A 23,033-nucleotide genomic window follows, 5' to 3' on the forward strand; every position below is an offset into this window, starting at 1 on the left:
GTGTGATGTCATTTCAAATACTTGTTTATCCATAAATTGAACCAACATTGTGTTATTTTAGTTTAAGCGACTGTGGCAGTTCGGCTCAGTTGAAAAGCTGTTACGAGAGAATGGCAGGTATTATACGGTTTCTGTTCTTCGTATTTCTGTTCGCAGCATTGGAATTGCAAGTCGATTCAAGTAAGTGTTATGCATTAACGTTTTCTGTAGATATTGTAATGTATTGTTCTCCAGCCTTGGAGCAAAAAGATGTTGTCAGTCATTGCGAGAACGTCAAAGATTGCGATTTATGTGTGTACGACTATGAGATTGAGTTTGTTCAGGGTTGTGCAGTTTGTAAATGTACATCACCCATAGCAAGAGGTATGTTCTGACTTAAAAACGTTATTTACGTGTACGTATACTTGTATGTACAAGACCACATAATGAAAATACTAGTATAAACCAAATTTAAAAGCTGAATTATAAAAACATACCGTAGTGTGGGGAAAGATGGGACACCTTTTACCTAGGTTTTCTCGTCCAATTTAGTAGTAAACAAAGAACATTCAAATAATTATGAAACTTTATCCTCACGACCCCGATAGACCGTTGTTAATTGTTTAAATCACGATTAGGATATTTTGATATAATGTGCTAAAGGTGGCCCATCTTCCGCCACCCTACTATATAAAAAGTTGTCCTATTTCGCAAAGTCGGTTTGCATAGGATATTTCGTATTAATATTTATTTATTTTTATTTTTTAAAAGCTGAAATATATAATTTGTCGTCACATCAAAAGGTCGGTTTAAAATATCCACAGAGCAACGGATGGCGACCTGGAAGAGATGGGAACGGTGGTCGGAATGCGATCGATCTTGTAACTTTGGGACAAGAACTCGTGTGCGGCGTTGTAGGAATGGCGTCGTTGGTGGTATTGGTTGCATTGGACCTGTGTTTCAAAATCGAAGATGTAGAAATAAAAGATGTCCGCTATGTAAGTGAAGTTTTTGTCTGTTTTTTAGCCTCCCTTTTTACGTGTTTTTAGTCTCTCTTTTTCTCTGTTTCTGTTAGTCATCATCACCTGTCTGTTTTTGTCTAGTTTTTAAAATCTTTTAATTCATTTATTTTTAGTCACTTTGTTTTGTCTTTTTTTTTGTTTATTTTGGCATAACAACGTAATAATGCGCGCTTCGTCACACGCCTTAATATTTGGTCAAACTCAGATCCGGGCGGTGAGTGCTATGACGATACCATGCCAACAGAATACAGAGGAAAAGTTTCCACTGCTCAGCCAGGATTACGATGTTTTAGGTGGAACCACCAACGATCAGCTTAGTAAGCATGACTGTTATATAAGGGTGGGGGGAGATGGGACACACTTTTATTCTATTTTATTGTTCAATTTGGCATAGTAAACAAAGTATATAAGAGTTACAAAGCCGTATCCTCACGACTCCCTTAGACGTTTGTTAATTGTTAAAACGCGATTGGATAATTGGATGTTCCGTGCTAAAGGTGCCCGTACATTAAATCTCCATGTTTCATAAACACTTTTGCATTTTTCAGTCGTCCTGCTGCATACCCAGATTCCGGCTTGGTTGGTCGTTATTGTAGAAACCCGGACGCGGATCCAAGCGGACCATGGTGTTACACAAATCGATTATATACTATTACAGCAACGTGTTTATTACCAATATGCAAAACTGACCAAGGTAAACTTTGAAGAAAATCTAGTACAGTCTAAATGAATAAGTAATGAATGTAAGTTGTTTATCTTCGCGTGGCGCGACAACGACATTCGTTATACCATGTATGTTCTGTTTCATGCACCACGTACTCGCGTACCATTCATCACGAGTTGTATAACGTTGTACCTTATTGCAGATACTTATTGGAGCAATTGGGCTGGGTGGTCCAGCTGCTCTGAAAGCTGTGGCACTGGAGTTCAGGTTCGCATTCGACATTGTAAAGGAGGTTACATTACAGAAGGATCTTGTAATGGTCCAGTGAGACAAATGAGGGCATGCGAGGTAGAAGAATGCACAACGACGACAAGTGAGTTATAAATACAACTATATAGTATCGTAGTGTAAAATGGGATACCGTTAGAAACTGTTTTCCATATTTCTTTTAAGGATCAATAAGACCCTTTTTGGAGTCGCGCGACTGCGATTATATAGTTTTCTTGGTTTAATTACTATGCCAAATGGAAAGATAAACAAGAATAAAAATGTCCTATATTACCCCGCCCACGATATGTTAAAAGCATAAATAATATTGTGTTTCGTTACTTTGCTTTTAATAAATATATATATCAAGGTATGATTGAACGTGTTTTTGTTCCCATCCCATTCAGTAATAAGCAAAGAATATTACAGAATTATATACAACCGTATTCTCACGAATTTGAACTGCGGTTAAAAACACGATTTGAGAATTAGGTGCTGACAGTATATCCATTCTTATCCCAAAGCAACACCGCTCCCAACAACAACAACAACAACAACAACAACAACAACAACAACAACTGCGACTACTACCACCCCTTTACCAACAGCAACTCTATCCACAACGACCACCACATCAATGAACGCTGCATACGAATGCGTTGTTAACCCACGACCCACAAATTATCGAGGCAACATCAGCACAACGTATCGTGGGATGCCTTGTCTTCCGTGGAATGATCCAGCTATAAAGACATTTAACCCGTAAGTGATTTTATCATATAAATATATATAGTTGTTAATGGGGTAAGATTGGCGTCCTGTAGTTGTAGGGTGTATGATCTCATATTTTGTTAACAATTAACAACGTTATTCTTAAGTCGCGGGACTATACGGTTATATAATTCTGTAAATGTTCATGTTAACTGCCAAACGGGACAAGAAAATAGATTGAAAAGGTGTCTCATCCCCCCCGTATGCGATCATTAATATTTTACCACAAACGAGGGGTTGAAAGTAAGACTATATGTGTCCTTAAGCCAGGCCTCTGACTGTCTTCGTGGACTGTTTTCTGTTTTCATTCGCAATTATCATTATTGCTCATCGGTGCATGTGCGCTTGTTTTGAGGCGTAAACCGCGCCTTTTTCTTACACAGTACGTTGCCGCAAAGTTGGTAGAGATTTGGATTTCTACTTAACTGGTGGTGTTTCAGTTAGTTCTTGTAGAGCATAAGTTAGAATTGTGTCGTATATGTGTATTAAAGAAAATGTCGTACAGTTTTCAGTTCTGTACTTGAGATTAAATCAGGTTTTATTACACAAGCAGTCTTAAGATACACATTTTAATTTTTCTGACCACATTAGCACCAACTTTCCGAACGATGATTTAGTTTCAAACCATTGTCGAAATCCAGACGGTGATTTGTGGCCGTGGTGTTATTTCGAGTTCGATGCAATCAATGGTCACAAATGGACATATTGCGACGTACCGGAGTGCCAGCCAGGTGATTATTTTAAACCAGTTTAAATGGTTGATAAATGAATGAATGTAACCTAATTTACGCGTGACGGGGCAAGGGCAATAGTCGTTATAACACGAGTGTTCTGTTTATCGTGCCCCGCAATTACGAGTGACTACGTATGCACCTTTTTGTGGGTGTGCGATTTTTTGCAGATTTTGTTGTTGTTTTATTTTAAATATATGGCTGAGATTTAGACGACCCATTAGCGATCACTGGATTGCAGCAACTGTCATTAAGTGTCTTGCTCAAGAGCACATACGCCCACAGTGGTAAATGACAGTTTTAGTTTTAGCCAAATTATAATTTTCCGCAGAACCTTTTATCGTGCCCGATCTCGGTTGCTACGATATAGAAGAACCTGGAAGTTACCTCGGTTCAGGGTCCACCACTCTCACTGGTTACCAATGCCAATACTGGGACGCCAACACCCCAAACGCTCACATATAGTAAGTTGATAACAGTTCAAATGTATAACTGACTGTAATATATGATAGCGTTAGCACATACTTAGATACTTTTAAACGCGTTTTGGTCAATTAACAACGCTCTTTCAGAGTCGTGAAAATACTGGTATAAAATTATGTTAATATTCTTTATTTACCATAAAATTGGACGAGTAAAGCGAATGAAAACATGTCCCATGTTACCCACAGTACTATATAACTAACTTTAACATAATTGATGCTTTTATAGTCATTCCTATCGCCACCCGGATTTTGTTGAGCTTGGCCACCATAACTTCTGTCGATCACCGAGCGGTGACTTCAAGCCTTGGTGTTTCTCTACTAACCCTGACTTTCGATGGGAGTACTGCGACCTCGAAGTTTGCCCTTCTCTATCAACAACAACAAGACCAACAACAACAACAACAACAATAGGACCACCACCAACAACAACAAGACCAACAACAGCAACAACAAGACCAACAACAACAACAACAACAACAACAATAGGACCACCACTAACAACAACACGATCAACAACAACCGAAACATCCACAACTACGATGTCGAGCGCAGCATCTACTACAACAATAGGACCGCCAGTAACAACCCAATCAACAACGACTAGAAGTTCAACAGAAAACCCTGAAGGTTAAACTAAAAATCATTTCAATATCATATAGTAGATTGGGGTAAAATGTTTTAGAATAACATTAAAAACTAACCGTGTTTTTAATCTAGTTATAAGTATAGTAGGGTGGGGAATGTGACACCCTTTTCATTCTGTTTTCTCGTTTCGTTTCGTTTGGTAGTAAACTAATATTTTTAAGCAATCATTTAACCATATTCTTGGGAAAATAGCGTTGTCATAATACTAAAAAACATGATTTTAAAATATTGAATGATATGTGCTAAAGGTTTCCCATACTACCACACTTTATAATGTAATATTATATAGTAGGGTGGGGGAAGATGGGACACCTGTTCATTCTATTTTCCCGTCCAATTTGGTACTAAACAAACATTCAAAGAAATATAAAACTGTGCCTTTACAACTTCCTTGTTAATTGTTTAAAACACGGTCAGGATATTTAGATAATATGTGCTAAAGGTGTCCCATCTTCCCCCACCCCACTATATTGTGGATTAATTTTTAAATTTATTGTGCTTGCAGTTTGTGGAAAACCAGCTTTTCCGATTATTCCAAACAACAACAACAAAAACCAAAGAATCGTTGGCGGTGTGTATTCTATGTTTTGTTGCTTGTAATTACAGCATATCAAGCTCTTTTTTGCAGTGGTCTATTTTTACGTTAGCCAGGCGAAAAGAAATTATTTTATTTGACATTCCCTCATTACGTTAAAAAAACTTATTTTTTGTAATAAGAGCCTCACCAGGTTTACTAATCTATTAATGCGATTTGTTGAATGGTTTTGGTTAGGAATGATTGAAAGAATGAATGAATGAATCAATCAATGAATTGAAAGAATGAATGAATGAATGAATGAATCAATCAATGAATTGAAAAAATGAATTAATGCGGAATGAATGAGTGAATGAAACTTACTTACACTTACTACTTAGGGTTCGATGCCAACAAAGGTAGTCTGCCATGGATGGTGACCCTTCGTCGGTATCCAAGCTTCTCATTTTTCTGCGGCGGCTCGATTATCGATAAAAACTGGATTCTCACTGCTGCCCATTGTGTTGAGTAAGTAAAGTATATACATGTGTCGAGGTAATGGTTACCAAACTTTGGCTGGTGCCTAAAATGTTGCTGTAATATTCATTAGGCCATATCAGCATTGATTGGAAATTCCTAAAAAATTATTTATCCACGATTTTGTGCATCAGGTTATTGGTTAAAACCTTCAGCTCCGATTGTTCAAGTTCAGTTCTTATATTTATTACGCCTTAAGAGCATTGAGTCGTATTTTGCAAACACATTTATTTTTGATTTTGTTCAGAAACAAACCAGAGAGCTACCGAGGTATTCTCGGAAACTACTTTAACAAAATGGTGGACGAAGAAGAAACAATAGTCGGGTTTTCGTCTGTGCATATTCATAAAAGTTATAATGACAATACGTTGGATAACGATATTGCTTTGCTGAAGGTCGGTTTAATCAAAAAATATACATAAACAATGTTTATATCAGTATTTATAACAATGTTTATAACAAATGTATATAACAATATTAAAAACAATGTTATGTATAGTATACCCTTGGAGAAGATGGGAAACCTTTAACCCACAATATTCAAATATCCTGATGGTGTTTTAAACAAATATATACAACGGTTTATGGGAGTCGCGTGGATACGGTTTATAATTTATTTGTTTACTACCAAATGGGACGAAAAAATAAAATGGAAAGGTGTCCCATCTTCTCTATAAAATCTGTGCGCTTTAGGAGTTCGAGATTCGGTGGGATTATTTACTGTTTCGCGGTTTTAACAGGTTGCTGAACCCATAGTTTTCAACGATCACGTCAAACCAGTTTGTTTACCAGAGTACAACGCTGGTGTTTCATATGTACCGAATACTGATGTTATTATCAGCGGGTGGGGGACTTTAAAGTCGAATGGTGAGTCTTGTTTATAAAAGATGATGTGGTATATACATATTGTGTGGTGTTTTATTAGGGATATTTTTGATTAAGTTTAGTACGCACGGTGGGTTTTATAAAATATATATTACACTACTCACGGCCTACTAGAATATATCTCTAGTAGGCCGTGCACTACTATGAGGTAAGATGGGACACGCAATATTTCAATATCCTGATCGTGTTTTAAACAATTAACAACGCTCAATGGGCCCATAAGGATACGGTTTTATACTTTTTTAATATTCTTTGTTTACTGACAAATTGGAAGAGAAGGTAGAATAAAACGGTGTCCCACCTTACCCCAGCCTACTTTATATTTGGTTGCAAAAGTATGACAATTTTTCTTACTCCTAAGAAACATTCTGTAAGAGTTACATATAACGCATTGGTTAATTTAGTTATTCTTTCAGGTGCATTATCAAACGCACTGCAACAAGCCTATGTAGACATAGTGTCCTTGGAAGAGTGCGGTAAACGATACAGCTCGGTATTTGCACCTAGCGTAATGTGCGCTGGAATACTTGATAAAGGTGGAATTGACACTTGTCAGGTAACCTGTTAAACAAAACCTACTTCATTGCATGGTGGAATACCCAACCCAAATCCCATATTTCCTGATCGTGTTTTGAACAGTTATAACAACACCTTTTGAGCTACGGTTATATAATTCTGTCGGTGTTCTTTCCTTAAAAGCTAATGTCGACGAGAAAGGATAATGAAAGAACGTTTAGTAACCCCACAGTGTGTAGCAGACTGGGGAGACCTTTTCAATTTATTTTCTCGTCAGCACATTTGGTAGTTAACAAAACACATAAAATAATTTTAAACCCGTATACTCACGACTCCCACAGGGCGTTGTTAATTGTTTAAAACACGATCAGGACACTTGGATATTATGTGCTCAAGGTGTCTCGTCTTCCCCAGTCCACTAGCCTATATATTGTCATTAACACTCATGTTTTCTTTTTAAAACACTAGGGCGACAGCGGTGGACCTTTAGTTGATCCTAACGGTAACGTCCAACTGGGTGTCGTTTCTTGGGGTAGAGGTTGTGCATTGGCGCAATACCCAGGTGTTTATACTTTGGTAAGTATATGTTATTCTCGGTAATTCAAATACTCAATAGGTTTATGTTTTAGGTCTCCTACTATCGTAGGTGGTTGGACAACATTCGTAACAACAACTAGCCTCCGTGCGGAATAATCTCATATACCAAAAAAATTTGGATTAATTTTTTTTTAACTTATAACCCATATATATATAATAAATGCACAAATTGCGTAAAAAATAAAATGTGTGAAAATATCTTTGAGAAATAGATTAACTACAACTGTATCGCAGTTTTCAGTGGTTCTTTATAGCGTTGTGCAAGTTGGGGTAAATCAAATTATCAGTAAACAGATGGAAAAGAGTCGTGCACATCAACAAACTTAAATATTTACGGTAACTCGCAATAATACGGGATCCCGAAAGGTTAAAAAAGTTTACCCAAAATATAACGACCGTCGTTGCCTCGAGGACTTGTAGTGGGGTGGGGGAAGATGAGACACCCTTTTAGAGGGTAATATGAGATTCATTCCTTAGCAAATCTGAACGAACACGTTGTTCAAGTATTTTAAGTTGTGTGATGAATTTCAACTGATCTGGTCGAGCCATTTTGTCCTAAACTATTAAATTAACGTTGCCTAAACTACATGGTATTATCTAAACTAAATTTCCAAACCCAAACGTAAAATAGAAATCATTTGGGTAACTTTAAAAAACCAACCACACGTGACGAGCTCTGGAGTCTGGACAAAACGTGTGTTCTTGATTGTAAGCAGTTGTTCAAAAGGTTGAAGCGAGAAGCTTGTGGTTAAGCGCTGTAAGTGTACAAGGACGTTTTGCTTTGCTTATTTATTACCGTAAATATTGTGTAATAATTGACAGCGTAACGCTTTAATATACCTTGCCAATTCTTTGTTTCTGTCCAGCTGTCGTTTAATGAACGAAAATTATCGATTTCCAATAGAATCAGAGTTGAAAAACCAGATTTCCATTAGAATGCCAAACATAAAGATATTTAGCGGGTCGTCACATTGTGACCTTGCCCAGAAAATTGCTAACAGGTTAGGAATTAATTTGGGAAAAGTGGTTTCAAGAAAATTCAGCAACCAAGAAACCTGCGTCGAAATCGGCGAGAGCGTTCGTGGCGAAGATGTCTATATTGTCCAAAGTGGTTGTGGATCCATCAATGATAACTTAATGGAAATGTTAATCATGATACATGCGTGTAAGATTGCATCAGCTTCTAGAGTCACTGCTCTTATTCCCCTGTTCCCATATGCAAGGCAGGACAAGAAGGATAAAAGTCGAGCGCCGATTTCTGCCAAACTGGTGGCAAATATGTTGTCTATAGCTGGCGCAGACCACATTATTACCATGGACCTGCATGCCTCTCAAATTCAAGGATTTTTCGATATACCAGTGGATAATCTGTACGCTGAACCAGCAGTGCTGAAGTGGATCAAGGAGAACATTTTGGAATGGAAGAACTCTGTTATTGTATCTCCAGACGCTGGTGGTGCAAAGCGGGTCACTTCAATCGCTGATCGTCTCAATGTAGAATTTGCTCTCATTCACAAAGAACGGAAAAAAGCAAATGAAGTGGATCGAATGGTGCTGGTCGGAGATGTGACCGACAGAGTGGCAATTCTAGTTGATGATATGGCAGACACATGCGGAACCATATGTCACGCTGCTGAGAAGTTGCTGTTAGCTGGAGCTACGAAGGTCTATGCAATTCTCACTCATGGAATCTTCAGTGGGCCAGCTCTATCTAGAATCAATAATGCTGCATTTGAAGCTGTTGTTGTAACCAATACAACTCCTCAGGATAAGCATATGCAGCAAGCCGGCCGAATTAAAACCATTGATATTTCGCCAATTCTAGCTGAAGCAATACGCCGGACACATAATGGGGAATCGGTGTCTTATCTCTTCAGTAATGTACCACTATGAGAACTCTGCAGTTTCAAGTCATGTGGTATGCTTTATAGAGGTCCTTGAAGCCTTGATCTTGGAAAACAGCCTGTACATTTGTACTGTAACAGTGTCATATTTTGATCTTGTAAAACTGTTAAAAAACTGCCTGTACATTTGTACTGTAACAGTAGCCTGTTTGCTTGTCCTGTTGTGCATAACATTACCTAGCTATAAATTGCTTTCAAAAGTCCCAATGTTAAAACAAATCATTCGTGCATTTTCACACTGTATTAAATACACTCATCACAATTGAAATTTCAGGTTGTTAGATTAGTATTTTTAAAGCGACCACTTTACTGGAGTGTAGTTATGGAGGTTGCTGATATAGAAAAGGAACCTGTTATATCAGAGCAAGAAGCTAGGAGGTACATTTGATTCCACTAACTTATGTTAAAGAACCTATTATGTTTAAAAACATAGGGTCTTTTTACCCCTTTTTTTCGCCTAAGACAACCCCAGTTTTACAGACATATCTTGCTATAAGAAAATTGACTAATTTATCCTAAAACAAAAAACTGGTCCTCACAACTGCGTTTTTAATCCAATTTTTTTATTAGAACCTCTTTTTTATACAAATAGAGGGTCTCTGCCCCCCACCCCTGGCTTTGCACCCGAATATGAAGTTACGCAGCCTAATTCGAACAATGTTTTTTTTTAAATTATACAACAGATATTTGTGAACTTGCGGTCACAGATTTGGTTAAACTTTTATATGTTATTGTTGATTGTTTTAGATTAGAACATTTAAAAGAAATGGAGAAGCACCGGGGGCACGATGCAATGCATTTGGAAATGATCCTTATTCTAATGGTAACTTTGGTGGTTTCACAAGTTGCATTGGTTCAGTGGAAAAATAGACATCCAAAGTCTTATAATGTAAGATTGTTTTTTGTGCAAGTTTTTACTTCCAAAATGCGCATGTTTTGGTATATAATATATATATATATATATATATATATATATATATATGTGTGTTTTGTACACGACATTGTAAAATTAGTATGATGGCCTATAACATTAAAACTTCGCTGTGCAGAAACAATGGTTTTTGCTACTAGTACATACAACCATAAAAATAACACCATTGATTATTTATGTTGTAAATGGGTTTTTTTCCATAGCCCGTTTAAACAGTTTCTTTATAACTTTTTCTGCATATACAGTGGCTATATACAATCATAAAAATGATCTTTATATTAAAACTGTTTTCTTTTTCTATAGCCTGTTTAAACAGTTTCTTTCTTGTTAAAAGATGGTCACACTGCTTGGAATGTGGATCGTCCCTCTCATATTCACCATCAAAATGTTGTGGTTTCGCTTTATAGTTACCTGGGTTATTTACACCATAGTCACTTGTTTTGTTGTTTTAAAAGCAAGGAAGAAACCTCTATCTGGAACAACACCAAGGCAAGTGCAACTACTATGCTAATTGCTAATGTTACTTATATAATGTGCCAGGGCCCAGAAGTCTGGTATGCTATAGATAATTAAGGTTAAAATACTTTCAGTGAAGTTTTTGTACCCTAGAGTTTGAATTTTTGGAGCAGTCCTTATATAAAGCATGTATTAGAAATAAAAATCAATGTAAATTTATTTTAATTGTGCCACTTCTATTTTGTGCAAAATTTCTTACAAGTACAAACAGTGTGTGGCAAGGAATGACGTTTGTTATAAATTTTTTAACCTATGTTTGACAAGAAGGAATGTACCATTTTTCGTTAAGTATTTTTCCCAAGGCCACATTCACCCTCAATAATAGCAGCGTTACACCTTCATTCGTATCCTCTGGTCCAGAGACATGCACTGTAACCACTTTACTTTTACAGATTAGTATACCGTTGGTTTCTCATCCTATTCAGGATAAGTTACAGTGTTGGAGTGTTTGGATACATACTAGTTATGCTCACGATGATGGGGGTGAACATTATGTTTAGGATTAAACCAGAAACGGTAAAATTTTAATGATTTTGTTGGTACAAATCAGTTTAATATTGTTGTGTGTATATAGATTATTAAATAAATTTTCTTTGGTTTAACAGCCATTCTTTTGATGTTTTTTCCACACTGTTTATCTGAAACATCTTCTTACATTTTAATGACTGGAATTTTGCTGTTGATTCCCTTCTCTTGGTCGTCTGTTTAAAATGACCTTTGTTACCGTTTTCAAAGACACAAAAATAATGTATATATATAAATGTTATTGAATGACATTAAGGATATAGAACTGTATTATGTTATAGGTGTGGTTATGAGTATCTGCTTTTGAGTGTATTTATGTTTTTTCTAATACTTAAAAATAGATCTGCTTTATTTTCTACATATATGCTGTTTTATTGCATGCGTGAAAAATATTTGTAATTTAATATTCTCCTAGGCAATGGATTTCAGCATTGTTCTCCTGTTCTATGGACTTTACTATGGTGTCATGTCAAGAGATTTTGCCGAAATTTGTTCAGAGACCATGGCGTCCACTATTGGTGTAAGAGATGTTGTTTAAATAACTTAAACTGTTTAGATTTATCTGTAAAGTTTAAACAGCTCCAAAAAAACAAAGTTAAAATATAACGTACATTTTTTATCGATGTTATTCAAAGAGATAAGTGTTTACATGTCTGTGAGAAAACTGTGACCTTAATCTTTTGTAAAAGAGGATCTTAAACCAAGATTATACAATTCTCGAGTATGCTATCTTTACAGAATCCTAATCTATTTTTTAGTACTACACTAGAAGTGGGATGCCTACAAAGAATTTAGCTGATGGTGTATGTGCGGTATGTGGTCAGGTACTCATTCTACCAACAGATCAATACGATACTTCAGTTGAGAAGGTCTACAAGCTCTCATGCTTCCACACTTTCCATGATTCATGTATTAGAGGATGGTGTATCGTCGGTAACTTATTTTTTAACAGAAACAACTTAATTCAATTGTCTCTGCTGTTGTTGTAGGTATATGTGTTTTTTTAATGGCAATTGCTCCGACCCAGTGGTCACTAATGGATTGTCTAAATTGTCAGTCATACAGCAAAACCAATCACCCACAAAGTTACATTTGTGGTAACTCATAGCTGGCAAGAGGTGTATGAAACATAACATCTCTGTTATAATACCTGTCGCTGTCCCACCACAAGAGGATATAGCAAGTTACATTCATTCAATATATTCAAGTTCAAACATGTATGCTTGATATTAGCTTAGTCATCCATTTATATATACTGTTATATTGTTATGCCCTAAACTTTTGGAATAATATAATATATGTTAGACCTCTGAAATGCCTAATAAACTTAACATAAATTACTCCAATTGAAACACAAGTTACACAATTTATCTTGGTTTCATAAGTATGGCCACTATAGTAAACCCAACATTCTTTCTGTTCCAGGTAAAAAGCAGACTTGTCCCTACTGCAAGGAGAAGGTTGACCTTAAACGTATGTTTACTAGTCCATGGGAGAGGCCACATATATTGTATGGGCAGTTACTGGACTGGATTCGTTACCTCGTTGCTTGGCAACCTGTTATAATTTCACTTGTGCAACTTATAAATTGGTCTCTAGGTTTAAAGTAATGTGCAATCTGTTTTTTTTTGCAAAATTTTCTTATATTCTTAAGAGATATATATTTATTTTCAGCTATATTTGTGAACAGTAGATATGTTATATTTTTGTTGTGTTGTACGTCTAAATGGTTTTACCAAATTTAGAAGTTTTAGTTTCGTTTTATAAGCTTTGCTGGAATTTCCGAGCAAACCAGTATTATAGCTCAACTGTAAGTTTTGGGTTTTCTGTATTACGCATTCAGTCAAACCAAAGCTTCCAAATTGTGTAATTCTGCTCGTTATAAGTTTATAAAAGTGGTCAAGCCACTTGTTATATTTGAAACGGTTAAAAATAAAACAGACTGTTATTTGAATGGGATCTAACAAACTATGCAGATTAAGACTCTACCGTCTGCGAAATTTGGAAATATATTTGACAAAATTGACTTATGTTATAACTTAGGCATCCATCAAAAATAGCTAGCTTTGTCGAGCACGTAAGTGGTCATATAAATCCTTTTTCGTCTAAACAGTCTTGTTAGTTAAAGACCGCAAACCTTTGTTATGTAAACATAAACACTCGCTATCAGATCGTCATATTTCCTATAACTCAAGCGAGGCGATGAAACCGGAAAAGATAAAACGCTGGTTCAGTTTCACATGCGCTATGGTGCTTTAATATTTCAAACTCTGAAGTTGACAATGAATTCAATATATATACATATTATAACTAATGTACATTATTTACTTTGTCGAAACATACGACTTGTACTGTCCAAGCCTTGAGCACATACTTTCATTTACACCGTTTTACTAACGACAACTAATTCAAAACTAGGCCTACTCCAGTTAATTAAAACTTAGTGGTAAATTAAAACTGGTCAAGCATTGTTTATAACCCAACCAGAAAATGTTATGATCCCCTTTGCGGGCATCATGTATCAAATCACTATACAGAAGGTATACCGAAAATTGACAGATGAAAGAGAAAAGCTAAACAAAGAGAAAAAGGTAAACGTAATAGACTCACGACTTCCTTGATTTTCAGTGGAAAAGTAAAACCTTTATAAACCAGAGAAAATGCTTCAGTTCTTCACAATCGAATCAAGTCTTCAAAGATGGACCTTAAGCTTCTACTTCTCGTCGTTCTCGTCTGCTGTGGCGTTGGCCAAACAGAGGGAATTGTTGGCCGCCGTCGTAGTCGTGCACGTCGATTCACGGATTTTAATTCATTGTAAGTAAAGCCCTGTATCTATACTGTAAACTAAAATTTAAAATTTACATACAGTCGTATTTTTAGAATTTTGCACAACCAATGCTTATATATAACTGATGGTTTGGTAAGACCTGCGATTTTTAAGACACAGGTGTGACAGTTATGTTAAGAACCATCGTATGTACCTTCAACATTAGTGTACTTAATTACTGTACGTTTAAAGTACTTGGGTAAGATGGGATATCGTTAGCAAAGAGGGGATAACATTAGCAAAAAGGGAATCGTTTAATAATCGTAGCTTTAATTATGTTCAGGAATAATAATGAATTCGACCAAGCCAATGGCAGAGGTGGAAACAGAGGCAGAAGGTAGTAAAGAAATTGCGTTTTTTAGGATTAATCTAAAATTAATAATGATTTTTACTTTAAGATCGGATACTCTTAGCAAAGAGAGAATAAAACCATTGCCTTATTTCTTACCCTACCCTATACTGTATATCTTTGAAAGCCTATAGTAGGCTACATTTCGTATAATAATCGTATCTTTAATTATTTTTAGTGATAATGATGAATTCGACAGAGGCAAGGGTATAAGGTAATGAAGAAATTGCGTATTTTTGGATTAACCTAAAATTAAAATGATTTTTAACTGCAGGCCGCCCAGCATATTCTAAAATCAAGAATGATATTTGATGCAATTTTCCTTAAAGCGTTTATCACTACATTGTTATCTGATTATTATTGATAGACAAATAAACATCATTTACAGTTGGCCGAAGACTGACTTCTTATAACATTTAAAGTCAGCAGCTACTTTAAAAGAACACGCCATGCGTTGGGTTACAATAAGCCTGCCCAATCTCTGTCATGAATAAATGAAACTGTTGTTTTGGCGAAACAGTTGTTATGGTTTGGTGAAAAGGACTGGAATACGCCTTCTTGATTTGCCCTAAGTTGTGTTGTTTTAGTTGCAGATTTTGCAGCAGCTTATCATTTTGCCCTACAATTTATAGTTGACTTTATAAATTTACCATGCATTTATAGCTTTAGTTCGTTACAACCGAATCAAGTCTTCAAAAATGGGTTTATTAATCGTAGCTTTATTTATTTTCAGGGCTAATAATAGGTTCGACTAAGGCAGAGGTGCAAGGTAATGAAGACATTGTGTATTTTGAGGTTATAGTAGGGTGGGGAAAGATGGGACACCTTTACCACATAATATCCAAATATCCTAATATGTTTTAAACAATTAACAACGGTCCATGGGAGTCGTGACGGTACGGTTTTATAATTATTTTAATTTTCTTTGTTTACTACCAAATGGGATGAGTTAATAAAATGAAAGGGTGTCCCATCTTTCCCTACCCTACTACATATCTAAAATTATCAACTGTTTTTTTTTATTTCAGGCCCGATTATTAATTATCAAATCAAGAATAATGTTTAATGCAATTTGCTGTGAAGTTTATCACTAAATTGTTATCTGGTTATAAGTAAAAAGCAAATAAACATCATGATATGAAATGTTTACAGTTGACCAAAGACTGAATTCTTATAGCATTATCAAGTAGCAGCTATAAATACCTTAAACAGGACAAGCCCTGCAAACTCTCCCACTGTCTCTGTCTTGAATAAATGAAACTTTTGTTCTACCGAAAAAGTTGTTATGGTAAGCCCGCCTCGGATAAAACCGGAAAAGATTAAACGCTGATACAGCTTCACATATACGCTATGGTTGTTTAATATTTCAAACTCTGAAGTTGACCATTTTTGAATATAGTAATATACAGTAGGGTGGGGGAAGATGGGACACCTTTTAACTCTGTTTTCTCGTCCCATTAAGCAGTTAAAAATAAACAATCAAACATTTAAATCTATATCTTCACGGCTCCCATAGACCGTTGTTAATTATTTAAAACACGATCAGGATACCTGGATATTATGTGCTAAAGATGTCCCATCTTCCCCCACCCTACTATACATGTTATATAAAACTACTTTATATGGTTTACTTCGTCGAAACATACGGCTTATGAACTGTCCAGTCCTTAAGCATATGCTTTTATTTAAATCGTTTTATTAATGACAACTAATTCAAAACCACTCTGGTGAGTTGTAACTTAATGGTAAAATAAAACTAGCCAATCATTTTTATTTTCCAGTAAAAAAATATTATGGTCCATTTGCGGGCATCTAAACCAAATCACTACAGAAGTATACCGAAAATTGACAGATATAAAAGAGAAAAGCTATAAACAAAGAGAAAGGCTAAACGTATATAGCCTCCGACAGTTTAGACCTACGACTTCTTCGATTTTCAGTGGAAAAGGTATAAAACCTTTATAAACCAGCGAAGTTGCATCAGTTGTTCACAATCGAATCGAGTCTTCAAAGATGGATCTCAAGCTTCTACTTCTCGTCGTTCTCGTCTGCTGTGTGGTTGGCCAAACGGAGGGAGTTGATCGCCGTCGTGATCAAGCACGTCGTCGATTTACGGTTTACTTCGAGTCAATGTTAGTAAAGTTTAACATTAGCATACGTATGTTGTACTTTTGGAAATTGCAAACTTACTGCTTATATAACGTATATGGTGTAGGGCTGTAGGCCTATAGACTGCTGTACCTGCAACTGTTAGTGTCGATATTTATGAAGGACCATATATCGTATACGTTCAAAGTAGGTATATACTCACTGTAAGTTGAAAGTAGCGAGAGGAAAGATCGGATACACTCAGCAAAGAGAAAATAAAACCATTGCCTATCTTACCCCGCCCTATATATAATATATCATGGATAGTTGATTTGACTTGTAATAAATTCCGCGAATCTGACCCTGATCTGATGTACATATAGTTGAACGATTCTAGTATAGTGAAATGCAGTAATGATCTGGTGCTACGAAAACGTAACCAACAAAAATCAAGTCCAACCACTAGTAGTAATAGAGAAATATCCTATTTGTAATAGATTATTTAATATCCTATTAGTTATACATATATATAGATATATAGTTATAGAGGAATATCCTATTAGTAATAGATATATTTCTCTATTACTACTAGTGGTTGGACTTGATTTTTGTTGGTTACGTTTTCGTAGCACCAGATCATTACTGGATAGTTGATTTCGTTCACTAATTGTAGTTTTACTTAATTTCAGGGCCAATAACAATAATGAATTCGACAGACGCCGTGGCAGACTTGTAAGGTAGTAAAGAATTGTGTTTTTTAAATTATTTAAAAATTAGAATGGTTTTTAATTTCAGGCCCCCTGGCGTATTTCTAAACTAAGAATGATGTTTAATGCAATTTGTTGTGAAGCCTTTATCACTCGATCGTTATCTGGTTAAAATTAAAAAGCAAATAAACATCATGATATAAAATGTTTACAGTTGACCGAAGACTGAATTCTTATAGCATTATCAAGTAGCATTTATAACTAAAAAAGTACAGGCCATGCAAAGTCTCCTCAATCTTTGTCATGAATAAATGGTATACTGTTGTTTTGCCGAAAAAGTTGTTATGGTTTGCTGAAAGGACTAGAATACGCCTTCCTGTTTTCCATATGTTATTTTAGTTGCGGATGTGGCAGCAGTTTATCATTTCGCGTTACAGTTTAGTTGACTTCATAAATTTAACGTGCGTATAGGCCTTTAGCTTCAGTTGTTCACAATCGAGTCTTCAAAGATGGACCTCAAGCTTCTACTTCTCGTCGTTCTCGTCTGCTGTGTCGTTGGCCAAACGGAGGGAAGTAATGGCCGCCGTCGTTATTGGACTTCAGCTCGCATGTACACAGGGCATATCGATGTGGTCAATCCCTACAAAGTTTACGACGACCCGCAGATGAATCTTCTTAACGCTAATTTTCTTGGAAGATGATTTAATGTTTATTTCAATAATGACCGTGTTAATTTGTATTTTTAACCACATATAGCTCCAAATTTGCGTATACGTATAGTCCTACACAGTTAAAGACCTCCAACATTTTCATGTATATATTTGAATATGTAAACAGCATAAACACTCGCTATCAGATCGCTATATATTTCTTGGAACTCAAGCAGGCCTCAGATGAAACCGGAGAAAAACAAAACGCTGGTACAGCTTTACATGCCCAATGACGCTTTGATATTTCAAAAAATAATTAAACAACCAAGTTGCGAATAGTTATAACTACTCTATAGAATAGTAACTAGTAACTACTATTCATTGGGGTTACACCCGTGACAAGTGTTCCTTTATAGTTATACCAACAGAGGAAAACAAACTCTTTCTAACATTACATTGCTGTGTGGAATCTTTGGTTTACGTAGTAAGGTTCTGGAGAGAAATGGGACAAATTTTCATTCTGTTTTGCCACCCATTTGGTAGTTTACTAAGAACATATCAAAGAATAATAAAACTTTATTCTCGCAACGCCAAATAGACCGTTGTTACTTGTTTAAAACACGATCAGAAGGTTTCGATAGTATGTGTTAAAAGTCTCCCCCACCCTACTCTATATATAATTCCTGATTTTTGCTCTTGGTTATATAGGAATACTATCAAATATTTGTAGAATGAATCTGCTGTTACCCCCCTTTTGAAAGCACATTTATGTATTAATTCAATGTGCACTTTGAGGTGTCTGCTGGCAACAGTAATACCCGCTTTTCTATACACTATCACATAATGTCTTGATAATAGTGACAATTTTATTCAACCAACTTTGTTATTTTGTTTTTACAAGAATTCGAATCATGGATATATCAACAAACAGTCGAACGAATTGGTTTCCTCGTAAAAGTTAGACAAAAAGAGAGTTCTTGTTATGGCTCGATAGAATACGCCTTCTCAATTTTCCGTTTGTTGTTTTAGTTGTAGATTTTGTCTTGCAGTCTGTCGGCTTAAATGGGCATATATAACTTCAGTAGTTTACAATCGAATCAATCTCGAAAGATGGACTTCAAGCTTCTACTTCTCGTCGTTCTTATCAGCTATGTGCTTGGCCAAACTGAGGGTGTTGCCCGACGTCGTTATTATGCTCCATCTCGGGGGTTCGTAGGACATGCAGAAATAGTCAATCCCAACAGCGTTTACGACGAGTTGTAAGTAAATCGTTGTTTTTACTGTAAAGTTTAAAGCGGTTTCAAAGGTGTACTGGGGGTGGTGAACTGCCCGAGTGTGTTAGGATCAGCACGGGCGTGACGGGACATCATATAAATCTGCATGCATGGGTACATATCTTTAGCCAACAAAATATATGGATTAATCTGTTGCAACCTTGTTGTTTATTTTAAATGGGTAAGTTTTACTAACGTCGCTGTTAATTAATTTCAGGGATCACTACATCTTGTGGCATACAGATTGGAAGGGATGAAAAGTGTGATGTTTGTTTGTGTTTTTAAAGTTAATCATGGTGACTAATTCGCGATCCGTGTGAAGCTTTTATCGCGAGATCGACCTATCTGATTATTGCTGAAATACAAAAAAAAAAACGATTATTGTATGAACATAGTTTAGAAGAGCGAATTTGGAACATCGTTAGGATAAATTCCACTTTACCAGTATATAGACAATTCAAAGTTTTAATATTCTTTTCCATTTAAACCAGAATGGACACAAACGCAACTTTTCGCGCTTGGGCTATGTTATAAATTTAGTCTATTTTTTTCAGTTACCATATAGTAGGTTGGGGGAAGATAGGACACCTTTTCATTCTTTTTTTTCTCGCCCAATTTGGTAGTAAACAAAGAAAACGCAAACAATTATAAAAGCGTATCATCACGACTTCCATAGACCGTTGTTAATCTGACACTATCAAGACATTCAAATATTATGTTGTAAAGGTGTCCCATCTTCCCCCACCCTACTGTATATTCACGGCGAACAATAATAATTTATGAAGTTGATGTTTGATGCTCATAGTATCTGTCACCAATTTCATATCATAGTAGGCTGCCTGCCGTAGATGCTATATTAAACATTCTAGTTGAAATGTGTCCGTTTAGTTAACTGTTTTACCCTTAAAACCTTCGACCTTCTAAGTTTTCTAACGTAGAGTTGTTAATTGTGAGCCTCTATAGCTCAGTGGTAGCGCACTGGTCTCGTAAACCAGGGGTCGTGAGTTCAATCCTCACTGGAGGCAAATGTTTTATTTGTTAAATTAAACTGTTTTTTGTTTAATTCTGTTTTTGTTGCGTAAAGTTGTTCAGCGTGAGCCTCTATAGCTCAGTGGTAGAGCACTGGTCTCGTAAACCAGGGGTCGTTAGTTCAATCCTCACTGGAGGCAAGGTTTTAATTGTTAAAATAAACTGTTTTTTTCTTTAATTCCGTTTTTGTTACGTAAAGTTGTTCAGCGTGAGCCTCTATAGCTCAGTGGTAGAGCACTGGTCTCGTAAACCAGGGGTCGTTAGTTCAATCCTCACTGGAGGCAAGGTTTTAATTGTTAAAATAAACTGTTTTTTTCTTTAATTCCGTTTTTGTTACGTAAAGTTGTTCAGCGTGAGCCTCTATAGCTCAGTGGTAGAGCACTGGTCTCGTAATTCTCACTGGAGGTCGTGAGTTTTTTCATTAAGATAAACTTATTTGCCTAATTCTTCTGTCGTTGCACATTTTGTTGCGTAAAGTTGTAGTTCAGCATGAGCCTCTATAGCTCAGTGGTAGAGCACTGGTCTCGTAAACCAGGGGTCGTGAGTTCAATCCTCACTGCAGGCAAAGTTTGTTTTATTAAAATAAACTTGTTTTCCTATTTCTTCGGTCGCTGCACAATTTGTTGCGTAAAATTGTTGTTCACCGTGAGCCTCTATAGCTCAGTGGTAGAGCACTGGTCTCGTAAACCAGGGGTCGTGAGTTCAATTCTCATTGGAGGCAAAGTTTTTTCATTAAAATAAACTTATTTGCCTAATTCTTCTGTCGTTGCACATTTTGTTGCGTAAAGTTGTAGTTCAGCATGAACCTCTATAGCTCAGTGGTAGAGCACTTGTCACGTAAACCAGGGGTCGTGAGTTCAACATTCTAGGGGCAATGTGTTATTTGTAGTTAACTGTTTTTTTCTTTAATTCCGTTTTTGTTACGTTAAGTTGTTCAGCGTGAGCCTCTATAGCTCAGTGGTAGAGCACTGGTCTCGTAAACCAGGGGTCGTGAGTTCAATCCTCACTGGAGGCAAAGGTTTTATTTGTTAAAATAAACTGTTTTTTTTCTTTAATTCCGTTTTTGTTACGTAAAGTTGTTCAGCGTGAGCCTCTATAGCTCAGTGGTAGAGCACTGGTCTCGTAAACCAGAGGTCGTGAGTTCAATCCTCACTGGAGGCAAAGGTTTTATTTGTTAAAATAAACTGTTTTTTTTCTTTAATTCCGTTTTTGTTACGTAAAGTTGTTCAGCGTGAGCCTCTATAGCTCAGTGGTAGAGCACTGGTCTCGTAAACCACGGGGTCGTGAGTTCAATTCTCACTGGAGGCAAAGTTTTATTTGTTAAAATATACTGTCGTTTACTTCTTTATTCCGTTTTTGTTACGTAAAGTTGTTCAGCGTGAGCCTCTATAGCTCAGTGGTAGAGCACTGGTCTCGTAAACCAGGGGTCGTTAGTTCAATCCTCACTGGAGGCAAAGGTTTTATTTGTTAAAATAAACTGTTTTTTTTTTAAATTCCGTTTTTGTTACGTAAAGTTGTTCAGCGTGAGCCTCTATAGCTCAGTGGTAGAGCACTGGTCTCGTAAACCAAGTGTCGTGAGGCTCAATGCTCACTGGTAGGCAAAGGTTTTATTGGTCGTGAGTTCAATTCTCATTGGAGGCAAAGTTTTTTCATTAAAATAAACTTGTTTGCCTAATTCTTCTGTGGTTGCACATTTTGTTGCGTAAAGTTATAGTTCAACATGAGCCTCTATAGCTCAGTGGTAGAGCACTGGTCTCGTAAACCGGGGGTCGTGAGTCCAATCCTCACTGGGGGCAACGTTTCTCATTAAAATACTTGTTTTCCTAATTCTTCTGTCGTTGCACATTTTGTTGCGTAAAGTTGTTGTTCAACATGAGCCTCTATAGCTCAGTGGTAGAGCACTCAGCACTGGTCTCGTAAACCAGGGGTCGTGAGTTCAGTCCTCACTGGAGGCAAAGGTTTTATTTGTTAAAATAAACTTTTTTTTAATTCTGTTTTTGTTACGTAAAGTTGTTCTGCGTGAGCCTCTATAGCTCAGTGGTAGAGCACTGGTCTCGTAAATCAAGGGTCGCGAGTTCAATCCTCAGTGGAGGCGGTTTTTAGGGTTGAAATGTTTCAACAGTTCTCTGTGGTCGCATAACAGCGTACGCTATCTATGTTGTCCTGAATAAAATCAACGGTACTGTTGGTAAAATTCAAGAGACCACAGCTCTCAGGCAAATTTTGGTAAGATGGAAATCGTATTATATCTATGAGAGTTGAAGTCAATCATGCGTGACATTGGGTATGGACAGAAAAAAAAGTTTTGTTTTATTTTGTATAAAGTGCAAGCATTAACTTGTTTTTGTAACTTACAGATCATTACCTAAGAGTAAACTTACTGTCAATATGCTTAGAAGGGCAGGAAAGCGTGCATACACCTTTGAGGTTGGTAAGACAGAAGAAGAGAACACGAACATTAAAGTGGAACGAACCAGCGAAGATGAAGATGGCTCGGAAAAAGAGAACGACGTGTTAGAAACTGCAGTTTTTGGTGGTTTAGTTTCTGTTGAACCGACAAAGGAGGCGAAAGAGAATGAATCTGACGAAGAATCGGTTGAAGATTCTAGTCAAAACGCTT

At 36.4% G+C, this 23,033-nt stretch overlaps 3 protein-coding genes, 2 long non-coding RNA genes and 5 other non-coding genes across 11 annotated transcripts; all 10 read left to right on the forward strand.

Moving 5' to 3' along the window:
- Positions 1-31: 31 nt before the first annotated feature.
- Positions 32-7,719, forward strand: LOC100179934 (plasminogen-like). Of its 2 annotated transcripts, none has more exons than XM_026836161.1 (17): positions 32-180; positions 235-363; positions 783-977; positions 1,207-1,318; positions 1,550-1,695; positions 1,868-2,038; positions 2,457-2,694; positions 3,295-3,434; positions 3,766-3,898; positions 4,146-4,546; positions 5,070-5,135; positions 5,480-5,606; positions 5,863-6,010; positions 6,356-6,482; positions 6,917-7,056; positions 7,485-7,592; positions 7,646-7,719. In XM_026836161.1, the coding sequence occupies exons 1-17, from the start codon at positions 111-113 to the stop codon at positions 7,691-7,693; spliced, it is 2,499 nt and encodes an 832-aa protein (XP_026691962.1). In that variant the 5' UTR covers positions 32-110; the 3' UTR covers positions 7,694-7,719. The 2 variants fall into 2 exon arrangements, with proteins under 2 accessions (XP_026691962.1, XP_002126455.2); XM_002126419.3 differs by having other exon boundaries at positions 804-977.
- A 564-nt stretch (positions 7,720-8,283) lies between these two features.
- LOC100176771 (ribose-phosphate pyrophosphokinase 2) lies at positions 8,284-9,791 on the forward strand. Its single transcript, XM_026836162.1, has one exon. The coding sequence runs from the start codon at positions 8,490-8,492 to the stop codon at positions 9,504-9,506; it is 1,017 nt and encodes a 338-aa protein (XP_026691963.1). The 5' UTR covers positions 8,284-8,489; the 3' UTR covers positions 9,507-9,791.
- Positions 9,643-13,515, forward strand: LOC100182268 (RING finger protein 121). The gene is made up of 7 exons (XM_026836163.1): positions 9,643-9,895; positions 10,265-10,406; positions 10,783-10,937; positions 11,357-11,480; positions 11,905-12,009; positions 12,248-12,422; positions 12,915-13,515. The coding sequence occupies exons 1-7, from the start codon at positions 9,840-9,842 to the stop codon at positions 13,097-13,099; spliced, it is 942 nt and encodes a 313-aa protein (XP_026691964.1). The 5' UTR covers positions 9,643-9,839; the 3' UTR covers positions 13,100-13,515.
- A 3,196-nt stretch (positions 13,516-16,711) lies between these two features.
- On the forward strand, positions 16,712-17,665 carry LOC113474566. The gene is made up of 3 exons (XR_003396252.1): positions 16,712-16,797; positions 17,443-17,490; positions 17,549-17,665. It is a non-coding gene; the product is annotated as an uncharacterized LOC113474566 (long non-coding RNA).
- Positions 17,666-19,096: 1,431 nt separating this feature from the next.
- LOC113474565 lies at positions 19,097-19,770 on the forward strand. Its single transcript, XR_003396251.1, has 2 exons — positions 19,097-19,369; positions 19,602-19,770. It is a non-coding gene; the product is annotated as an uncharacterized LOC113474565 (long non-coding RNA).
- Positions 19,771-20,337: 567 nt separating this feature from the next.
- Positions 20,338-20,409, forward strand: trnat-cgu. Its single transcript has one exon. It is a non-coding gene; the product is annotated as a tRNA-Thr (tRNA).
- A 497-nt stretch (positions 20,410-20,906) lies between these two features.
- On the forward strand, positions 20,907-20,978 carry trnat-cgu. Its single transcript has one exon. It is a non-coding gene; the product is annotated as a tRNA-Thr (tRNA).
- Positions 20,979-21,062: 84 nt separating this feature from the next.
- On the forward strand, positions 21,063-21,134 carry trnat-cgu. Its single transcript has one exon. It is a non-coding gene; the product is annotated as a tRNA-Thr (tRNA).
- Positions 21,135-21,356: 222 nt separating this feature from the next.
- On the forward strand, positions 21,357-21,428 carry trnat-cgu. The gene has a single exon. It is a non-coding gene; the product is annotated as a tRNA-Thr (tRNA).
- A 74-nt stretch (positions 21,429-21,502) lies between these two features.
- On the forward strand, positions 21,503-21,574 carry trnat-cgu. The gene has a single exon. It is a non-coding gene; the product is annotated as a tRNA-Thr (tRNA).
- The last annotated feature ends 1,459 nt before the right edge of the window (positions 21,575-23,033 follow it).

This window comes from Ciona intestinalis, chromosome 9 (assembly GCF_000224145.3).
Source record: "Ciona intestinalis chromosome 9, KH, whole genome shotgun sequence".
Classification (NCBI taxonomy): Eukaryota; Metazoa; Chordata; class Ascidiacea; order Phlebobranchia; family Cionidae; genus Ciona; species Ciona intestinalis.

What these genes read in the sequence shown, in the direction of transcription:
- LOC100182268 (XM_026836163.1), top strand. Translation starts at nt 9,840, where the DNA reads ATGGAGGTTGCTGATATAGAAAAGGAACCTGTTATATCAGAGCAAGAA. An exon ending in TTAGGATTAAACCAGAAACG is followed by an intron (nt 11,481 to 11,904) that starts GTAAAATTTTAA and finishes ATATTCTCCTAG; the next exon opens with GCAATGGATTTCAGCATTGT. An exon ending in CCATGGCGTCCACTATTGGT is followed by an intron (nt 12,010 to 12,247) that starts GTAAGAGATGTT and finishes TCTATTTTTTAG; the next exon opens with TACTACACTAGAAGTGGGAT.
- LOC100176771 (XM_026836162.1), top strand. Translation starts at nt 8,490, where the DNA reads ATGAACGAAAATTATCGATTTCCAATAGAATCAGAGTTGAAAAACCAG.
- LOC100179934 (XM_026836161.1), top strand. Translation starts at nt 111, where the DNA reads ATGGCAGGTATTATACGGTTTCTGTTCTTCGTATTTCTGTTCGCAGCA. An exon ending in GCTATAAAGACATTTAACCC is followed by an intron (nt 2,695 to 3,294) that starts GTAAGTGATTTT and finishes TGACCACATTAG; the next exon opens with CACCAACTTTCCGAACGATG. An exon ending in ACTGCTGCCCATTGTGTTGA is followed by an intron (nt 5,607 to 5,862) that starts GTAAGTAAAGTA and finishes GATTTTGTTCAG; the next exon opens with AAACAAACCAGAGAGCTACC.